Source organism: Mycetomoellerius zeteki, unplaced genomic scaffold (assembly GCF_001594055.1).
Source record: "Mycetomoellerius zeteki isolate Tzet28-1 unplaced genomic scaffold, Tzet1.0 scaffold564, whole genome shotgun sequence".
Taxonomy (NCBI): domain Eukaryota; kingdom Metazoa; phylum Arthropoda; class Insecta; order Hymenoptera; family Formicidae; genus Mycetomoellerius; species Mycetomoellerius zeteki.
In genome coordinates this window covers 8,288-18,835 of record NW_017257571.1, presented here as the reverse complement: position 1 = coordinate 18,835, position 10,548 = coordinate 8,288, and the positions used below count along the sequence as shown (strand labels likewise).

The 10,548-nt window shown below is 29.5% G+C and overlaps 2 protein-coding genes across 2 annotated transcripts; both read left to right on the top strand.

Moving 5' to 3' along the window:
• The first annotated feature begins 6 nt into the window (after positions 1-6).
• LOC108727937 (thioredoxin-related transmembrane protein 1) lies at positions 7-2,712 on the top strand. The gene is made up of 5 exons (XM_018456253.1): positions 7-277; positions 999-1,160; positions 1,329-1,503; positions 1,676-1,777; positions 1,864-2,712. Exons 1-5 carry the CDS (start codon positions 120-122, stop codon positions 2,170-2,172), a joined length of 906 nt encoding a protein of 301 aa, XP_018311755.1. The 5' UTR covers positions 7-119; the 3' UTR covers positions 2,173-2,712.
• Positions 2,713-8,759: 6,047 nt separating this feature from the next.
• On the top strand, positions 8,760-10,328 carry LOC108727938 (thioredoxin domain-containing protein 9). The gene is made up of 4 exons (XM_018456254.1): positions 8,760-8,839; positions 9,365-9,545; positions 9,711-9,912; positions 9,994-10,328. Exons 2-4 carry the CDS (start codon positions 9,369-9,371, stop codon positions 10,260-10,262), a joined length of 648 nt encoding a protein of 215 aa, XP_018311756.1. The 5' UTR covers positions 8,760-8,839; positions 9,365-9,368; the 3' UTR covers positions 10,263-10,328.
• Positions 10,329-10,548: the final 220 nt, after the last annotated feature.

Below are 10,548 nucleotides of genomic sequence, written 5' to 3'. Positions count from 1 at the left end.
CGTGTACGGTAGTGTGATCAAGTGTGGTTGAGTTGAGGGTTGTTGAGTTGTTGAGTGTGGTACGGTGCCGGTGACGACGGGTGAGTGTTGGTTAAAGTCGACGGTGAGACGTCGCCAGAATGGGTCCCGTATTTTGTGTCATCTATGTCGCATTGTTGTCCACGTACGCGAGCGCGAGCACAGACACGAATACGCGGCGAACGAAGGGCAGCCTGGTGGAACAACTGAATGAGGATAACTGGAATCTTATGCTCACGGGAGAGTGGATGATCGAGTTGTAAGTGCGACCGTGTACGTCGACATCGTTGTGGCTGATGCCGTGTCAAAAAGTGCCCGAATTTGTTTGTCCTTGACAATTGTCATTAACTCTCTGGAGTTGGCGTCAAAATCTAACACTTACTGTGATACTGGTTCTGTGAGACTTAAATACATATTGATTAAAAGACATTAAATAATTTCAAGGATTCAAAATGACATAACTTGTATAAGAGAAAAGAATAAATATTAAATTTATTTTAACAAAAATATTCGTAATTTGCAAATGTAGCATAAAAAAAATTAAATTGTTTGACATTTTTGTGTAAAATAGCAATTGCTACAATAATCGAGACAAAAATTAATAGCCAACAGTAAATTCAAATGTAATGTATTTTATATTTTAATATACTTTACAGAAAAAGTTGAATTATTTTTACTCAAAATCTTTGTTATCTAAACAATCACTGCATGAGTCTAATAGACTCACTGTCAGCTCTAAAGGGATATAATTGAACAAATTCAATAGATAATAGAAGTATTTTTGTGAAGAATATGTAGAATACAAATCAGTTAGTTACTCTTTTCAATATATGTGTATATTGTGTAGTTGAGCATTGTCTGAAAGCTTACACATTTAAACTAACTTTTATAATTATTATATATATATATATATGTATTAAAATCTGAAAAATAATGTGTACAATAATGTTTAGAATTTAATATATTGTATTATTTATTAGTTATGCACCATGGTGTCCAGCTTGTAAAGCACTTGAACCAGTCTGGGAGGATCTTGCATCATCCAAAAAAGATTTAAACATCAATGTTGGAAAGATAGACGTGACAGATTCTCCAGGTCTTAGTGGTAGATTTTTGGTTACAGCTTTGCCTACCATATATCAGTAAGTATATAATTATACTAATAATTTATTTTGCTATATATATACATATATAACAAAATTATGTTAATATTATATATATATTAACATAATTATTTTTTAATATTTTGCAAATTAATTTGTTTTAAATTTTATAACTATGTATCTTAGAATTAATTTTTTATTTCCTAGTGTAAACAATGGGATATTTAGGCAGTATAAGAGGCCACGAGATATATCATCGTTGATCGAATTTGTATCTGAAAAGACATGGATGAAAGTAGATCCAATATCTAGTTGGAAAAATCCAACTTCATTCCATATGTCATTTTTAAGTCAATTTTTTAAATTATCCCAAATGTTACGTGTAAGTTACAAACGCGTGCATATGTAAACACACACACACACACACACACACACACACTCTCTCTCTCTCTCTCTCTCTCTCTCTCACATACTCATATACACACATATAGATATATAAAATGATATTATGTCTGTTGTAAAAATTTCAATGGAACATTACTGTTTTCACTCAGAATATCCATAATCAACTTTTGGAAGATGTTGGACTACCTGTGTGGGGTAGTTACTTGATTTTTGCTGCTGCAACAGTTGTTTTAGGCACAATATTAGGACTGGTAGGAGTGATATATTTTATTTTATATGATATATAAAATTTATATATCTGACAAACAGGTGATGTTAACTATATTTGTGATTGTAGCTTGTTGTATGCTTGATCGACTTCTTTTTCCCACAAAAGCCGGCACAGCAACAAGGCAAGAAGAAACAGACTGGTGCAACAGACAGTGCTATTCAGGAGAAAAATTCAGATGAGGATGAAATTGCAGAAAACATTGGGGATGATTTAATAGATGAAGAAGATTCTGAAACAGAGGAGCCTGAAACAAAGGAATCTGAAACAAAAGAATCTGAGATGAAGGAAGTAGAAGCGAGTGAGAAAGATAAAGACAGTAAAGCTGATACCAGTAGTCCTAATATTCGCAAGCGTAAGCCACGCAAGGCTGACTAGAGATATTAATTCGTGTGATGTAAATATTCAGCGAACATAAATTGTGACTAGCCCTTGGTGGTATTCTCCCAAAGTCATTCCTGTGCATTGAAATGCGCCAATGCAACATACTATTGTTATTTCATATCTCAAAACTTATGGATAAGTGATATGGATCATCCAAGGGAACGATTCAAAGAAATAGATGTTTGCCGTCTCTTGTATGTTTAAAAATTCCAATGAATGAAAATTTCAAATTATCATTGCCTATAAAAATTTTCTTATCTTACAAATACATTTTGAAAATGCAAATGTATATTCAGGTATTATTCAGAAAAATTTTAGGTTCCTGCTGTCGAATGTTCTCAGGGCTTAATAATTTCGTTGAAGCAATGAGAATATATAAATATGTTGAAAGAACCTCTTTTCAAGATCGTGACAGATATATTTCATATATTTTAACAAATTATTACATGGTAGTTGAAAGTTTTTGAAATGGCAAAAAACGTTTGATTATGATATATTTACATACGTTTTCTATAAAACGTTTGAGACTGCAGAGTAAAGGCTTATAAATCTAAATATTTGTATGAATATTTTTTTTCTTTAGAGAAGAATAAGTCTAAAAAATAACTTGATATTCTTTTCAAATATTTATGTTTCATATAGTGGTGAAAGAAAGAAAAAAATATTGAAGTCATAAGTGTAATAATATCATAAAAGTAAGTATCTAATTTTTAGGAATTAGGAAAAGGACTATAATAGCATTTATAGTTCTTTTACCTTCTTTAAGATTACATGTTACAAGACCATTTATAAGTCTACATATTAATTACAGTTGATTTATAAAAATATTACAAATTTCTACAATTCTTTTTCTTCAATCATATTTCAAAAAAATATTTAAAAGTAGCAAAGAATGAAAACTACTTAAAAATAATCGTTACTTTTATAAGACTTATATATGCACATATATTTTTCAAGTTTAAATATACATAATACTTCGCAATTAAAGTCATTTAACATATAATCACGCATTTATTTATATAAAAGGAAAATCATACTATAAGTCTTTTCATAAAAGTTGATAATCTAATTAAAATATTAATATATTAATAGCTGATTATTGTTATCGGGTGTTAGGGATTGTCATTGCGTATACGTTGTTTCTTGGTGTGTTTGGGGAGATACTGTTAACGCTATTTGTACAACTATGAAGATAGAATGACGCAAATCGCGCTAATAGCGTCTCCTCGAACGCATTCTCGATAGCTTTTAATCATTATTATGACTAAATTTATAGTCTTTATTATGACCACACAATTAATAGGATCCACAGATCTTAATTTATCCTTACTCATCATCAATTATTTGTCACTGAGTTTGTCCTGTAAAGACCGTAACAACGCTTAAGAGTAGATTCCTGAAATCATTTTAAGACAAGAATCTTAATACCAAAATATTGAGGCCATAATAATTTTTTAACTATAAGCATTTAAAGTTAGCGAATCATATCTTCTAAAGTTCACGTGTTCAGGTGTAGTTGGTATTTTGCGTTGTATTACACTAATCACACCCGAACGCACGAACTTTAAATGATTCGCTAAGTTTATATACTTAGTCCGATGATTACATGAAAACAGTAAAGTCAGATCCGATGAACTCACAATTTTTAATTCTGTTAATATTGTTGTATTATATAACTGATTAACCAAACTATTATAATAAACTCAATGATAAATGAGTATTGAAGTATAATGAGAAAAATATGTAATGAAAAGCGAAGATAGAAGATTTGAAGTAAGAAAGATAATGTAATAAAAACAATATAGAACTTGTTAGCTACAGAAAAGGAGATGGCCCTTTGATCCTAGTATTATTAACTTTTGAATTTAGAACTGGTAATTTTATATTGTTTTAATGCAGCTAATGAGGATTTTCGTCTCAAAATAATCTTAGGAATCTATCCTTAAGCATTATTACGGTCTTTACGGGACACCCACAACGAAATATCTTATATACTGATTTTTCTGTACGAACCTGGTTCTTTCTTTCTCTATCCTAATAAATTATAAAAATTTCTATCATAATTTATGAAATTCATGATTGATTTAGCATAGAAAGTGAGTAGCATTACTTTTTGCAATAAAACTTTAATTGCATTTTTATAAAGGCCTACTTCAGCTTGCTATGTTTAAGCTTGATTTAACTAACATTTATGTAGTACGAAAAAAAAATTTTCAATTAGAAAGAACATATAACTCTCTAAAAAGTTTCTTTCATTTTATTGGAAGTATGCAACAATACTTGGAATATGAATAAATGCGAACCCTTTATCCTTAAATGAGTATGATTATTGAATATTGCTTACATTTCCATTCTCTGTGTATAAGAGTATATTTGAATATGATTTTTAATGAATTTTTGTTTTTATTAGATTATATAACAATGTCTTCCTCATATCATTTTAAATATATATTCGATTAAAATTTCCTCAATAACAATGTCACTTATACATATTATAATATAAAATTTTTGTTATTTAATACTGTTTTATATTGATATAATATCAAACTTTTATTATTTTGCTGTTCTAGATTCAAGTCGAATTTTCTGCTTTACTGGATACACTTATATTTAGGTTTTTAATTATTCATTTTCTGATAAATAGGATAAATGTCATTAATTATTATTAATATCAAGAAACAATCAATGTGAAACTAAAAATAAAATCTGTAATATTTACTGCTTAATAGTATTAATAAATACAATTTAAATTAATGATTCTTTTTTTAAATATCCATATTGATCCTATTTATATCAAAATGTGATCGTGATTACTAATCATTTATTATATATTTAAAAATATATATACATATTTATTTATATATTTATCGAATAAATAAAAAAAAGAGTTATAGTCAAGTATATGTTCAAGTTTTTCAACACTGTGTATATTTTTCTTCGTGTAAAATAAAAAAAATTGAATTTTTTCAATTTCGTGAAAAGTAAGACAAAAATTATTTTCATAACAAATATTAAATATTTGAGCGTCTGCATGATTAGTGCGTTCCAAAAGTCATTGGTTTAGTTTACATCGTGCACTTGATACGAATACTAACTAGAAACTTTCTATTAAATTATCTTAATTTTGGCGAAACGTGTAAACATATACATGATATGTGTATTTAATTAATCATTTTGATGCATATTCTACCAATTTAGTACATCATTCTTTAAATACATTGCTGAAATTAAAATAATTTAATAGAAAGTTACTAATTAATACGCGTATCAAGTGTTCGGTATAAAAGCAGTCTATGGCTATGTTTACACCGTGCAGCGTTTAGTAAACACCGTTTAGGCCGCGGCCTATATAATAGATGTCCTTGTTTATTCTGTATATTAAACAAAGACATCTATAGGTCGCGGACTAAGCGCACGGTGTAAACGTAGTCATTTGCTGGATTCACACTGCATCCGATTTTCGTCGTACGACACTCTGCAACCAATCAGAAAACACAGGATTCCGATGAAGTTTTCTTCGTATTATCGGAATCCCGTTTTCTGATTGGATGCAGAACGTCGTACGACGAAAATCGGATGCAGTGTGAATCCAGCAATTGTGTCACAAAGGCATCACGCTTTCAGTAGCGACATTTCTATATATAGAGCACTAAAGATATAGGTATTCCTATCCGCTATTTTCGTGCCAAATCAGTGTCACTACAGCGAGTGTTACTACAATGAGTGTTAGGTCTTTGATTGTTCGCCTTTGTCTAACCCGTACAGCACAAAAATATTGCAGCAACATTGCAGAAAGATTTCATTGCAAGATCTGTGCAACATTGCACAGATATTTTGAAATATTGCTGCAATATTTCAGCAATATTGTAGCAACGTTAAAATGTCCGTTTCAGAAATATTGATATGTAATGTTGCAGCAATATTACAATATAATATACATATATGCAATATTACGTTTTGCACACATTTGAAGAATACTTACTGCATATTACAGAAACATTAATATTGTAAGTAGTAATATTGCAACGTTATTGCAATATTTGTTGCATATAATATAAAGATATAATAATATAAAGACATAATGTCGTATTTTATTTGCATCCGTTGTATTATGTTACATTTAATTCCTATTTTTAATTTTTTTTCTTTAATATATTAATTGTACAGTATAAAATCTTACAATAAATAAAAAAACAAAAAGTAAAGGACTCTTATTATGTAAAGAGTTAAATGTAGTGTATCATCGATAATGTTAGACGGAAGTGCATTTAACTCTTTACATAATAGATTACAGTTTACTGTAGAGGTTGGCACTAACAATAAACTGAGTTTCCTTGACACGATGCTCATTATAAATGACCAAAAAATAATTTTTGACATTTATCACAAAAAGACATTTTCAGGAAGGTTCCTTAATTTCCATTCCAATCATCCTCTTTGCCATAAAAAAGGCATAATCATTAGCTTCATAGACAAAATTATATATTTATCACATCATTTTCATAAAAAAAATTTAATGAAAGCTGTTCAAATTTTTCTTAATAATAGTTATCCTCTCTTCTTGATTTTTTCTATAATTGAAACAAGAATAAAATTCCATATACACAAAAAACACAGTACACACAATGCATATGTCAAAGACAAATATTTTACAATTCCTTATGTCAAATCCATTTCCGAAAGCTTCCTACCCATTTCCAGTATGTTCCGTTACAAGTTAGCATTTTCCATCCCTAATACACTCAAAGGTATCATTAAGAAGGGAAAGGATAGGCTAGACTTACTATCCAACCAGAATGTAATATACGTACAAGATTTCTTGTGACAACTGTGAGGCGAGCTATGTTGGTCAAACAAAAAGAAAACTTAGTACGAGATTGCATGAACACATATCTGATATAAGAAAAAATACTGGTTTTCCTACGGTCATAACCGACCATCGTGTGAATCTAGACCACAATTTTGCAAATTATACAATCTCTTTCTCCTTCATAAATACTTTCCTCTCTCTTTCTCTCCTTTTCGTACTCCTCCTCTATTGTTTCTTTGTCTATTCTATGTTTTTTCCCCTTCTTATGCTCTCCTTTCTTCTAATTTATTACCTTCCTGTTGTCTATAATGTCTAAGTATACGAACAAGCAAAGACAAGATTTTTAACTCTCCTCGCACTGGCCTAATTATGATCCGCATGAAGGTACTCACAATTTTTATTACTTCCACTAATGCACTCCGCATATACTATAACTTATATCATACTTGTGTTTTATATTACTGACTTTATCTATGTTTGCATTTTATATTAACGATTATCAATTTTATTACTGACTCTTATATTAATGACTTATTACCGATTATCAGTTTTTTGTGACTATAATTTTCATATTTATTATATTTTATACATTTTTTATAATTCTGTATTATATTTTGTTGGCTTTTGGGAAGGGTTTAGAGACACTACACTGTAATATACGATAAAATAATCAGACTTTTACTTGTCCTTCTTTTATTACATGAAGATTTATTTCTGAGTGGCTGCGTTCAGCAGACTCAACAGTTTTGCAACCGTTTTATGATTGTCTGCTGAGAGAGGACCATTCTTCTAGATCTAAAAGTATGATCCAATCAGCGCGAAGGAAACTTCCAACAGTTGTAAAACAAACGTTCTGCTGAACGCAGCAATGAAGGAGCAAGAATACTTTTTCTAATAAATGATTCTATTTCCACTTCTTCGTTATTTTCTGTGTTTTGATATTCATTATTTATTTCATTTTCATTATCTTCATGTGTGCCTATATTTATTTCCACTGAATTTATTTCAGGTGATTGATCTATTATTGATTCATTTATTGTTGATGTTAATAATAATGATGCTGCTGTTGCTGTGCTTCTCTTTAATCTTCTTTCCAATCTTGCTTGGTTTGCTTCCATCTTTTTTTTATTTGTTCCTGGCAAATTGCAAGAAGGAACTGCTGTGTTTTTTAAACGTCTTTTTTTTTATTCAATATCTGTAACACAAAATTTACATTATGAATTATATTATATTATTATAGATTATAGGTTTAGTTTAATTTTTATTAAATATTAACGGTAATTATACAGAATAGCTCCGCCACCTCCGATTTCGATAAAATTAGCTATATATATTATTAGCTATATATATATATTAGCTTACCTGGCAATATATAATCAGATTTCTTAAAATGTAGTGAGCACACTTTTGTATTAGACGAAATTTTATTTACTTTTAAAGCAATTTTCCATGCTCTTAGTTTATCCATTTGTTCCAATTTGCCGAATAAATTTGTTATGTTAACGACGCATTCATTCGGTTTTGGAAATCTGTGGAAACGAAGCTCTAAATTTTTACTTGCTTTACTGTTACAGTCTCTCACTGCACAGTAATCAAAATTTTTTTTTATCACGCGCGGGAAAAATTGCAGCCTCCATAATATTGTTTTTGTTATTTTACAGTATAAGTTTATAATAAATACGCTAAATGCAAGCATAGAGTATTTCTACTTTTCGGCAATAGACGGCGCCACCAAAAATGTCATAGGGACTCTACTTTCATCTATAGTGCTTTACTATATATGGTTAAGATGGTTAAGAAGTGCCTTGGATTGTGTAAAATAGCAAGTTCAAGTCAAGTTATTCACTGAAGGTATTTATCCAACAGACCCCGCTCAGCTGCTCCAGTTTTTATAAAATTATGCTCGTTCGAAGAATCTGGTTTTTGCCATATCATTTTTTTTAAGTGTGGCCCAGCGAGACAAAATATATTAGCAGATATTAATCCTAGAAGTTTACCATTATTGAGGTTACTAAAACTGTCATATCAATAATAGTCTCGCTTCGCAAGGCAGAGCCACTTTTTTTTCTATCAGATTCATTCGTTTCGTACAAAAACGCGTTGAATGAGTATAATTTCATCAAAATTAGAATTTTCATTAAAACTAAAGAAAGAAGTTCTGAATAAATGTCATCTTTTAATCATATTTAGTTGTATTTATTGTTAATATATTTATTTGTATTTAATGTTAATATATTTTGTATTTAATATTATCGACTACATTATATATATGGAAAGTTGTTTTGCTTTGTAATTTTTTGTATCTCGTTCATGATATTTGGATAAGAAAATAATGAACACAAAAAGTATTTACGAGTCATTTTTTCAAATTGACAGCAATATGGAGGCTGTACTTCAACAGAAAGTCATAGAAGTTGCCAATCATGTTGAGCAGCAGTTGGATGCAGAATTAGAAAAGTTAGACAATTTGGATATCAATGATTATGAAAAAATACGTGCACACAGACTAAACGAGCTCAAACGAATACAAAAACAGAAGCAGGATTGGCTAATTTTGGTAATGTGCCTTAACATGTTTATTTGTTTCAGAATATTTAATACTAGAATTCTTAACTATTGTAGGAATATGTATATATATATACTATATATATATTTATGTTAAATTGTATAACTTATACAAAATAATACATAACAAAATATGTATAACTTCATATTGTTACAGGGTCATGGAGAATATACCGAGTTATATGACGAGAAAGAATTCTTTGAAGTATCCAAAAAGTCACAGAATATAATTTGCTTATTTTATAAAGATGATTCTCCACGATGTAAAATAGTAGATCATCATTTCAAGATTCTTGCGAAGAAACACATTGAAGCAAGATTTTGCAAACTAAATGTTGAAAGATGTCCCTTTTTGACTGGTATTATTAAAACATCTTTCTGTTATTTTTAGCAATATGAAGTGTATTTAACTCTATTAATAATATATTTATGCATTACAGAACGGTTACGTATTAGAATTATACCTACAATTGCGCTAATTGTGAATGGCAAAACCAAGGATTATATCGTGGGCTTTACTGAATTAGGAAACTGTGACGATTTTTCTACAGAAACATTGCAGTGCCGTCTTGCACAATCTGGCGTGATCAATTATGATGATGATCTGGAATCGTCAGAAACTGGCAAGAAGCCATTTATATTTAAATCTTCAAAACCCAAGATCATCAAGGGACGTAATTCTGATGACTCTGATGACGACTGCATCTAGATATAAAAGATTTATGTATACTATTTGAAATATCTAAAAAATATAACTTTGATGTGGAGTTTCTCGAAATTAAAAACAATAAGAATCACAGAATATAGTTTGAATCAAAAGATTATAAATAAAGCAAATGAAAGTAGTGTGGCGTAATTTATTAGCAATACATAAATAATATAAAAACTTTTATTGATTTATTTTGATGTCATCTATGTTAATTGAACTTTTCGACTCTTTTTGGAGTCCTCTTTGAAGTACATTTTGTGCTGATGAATACACAAATTCTGTAATT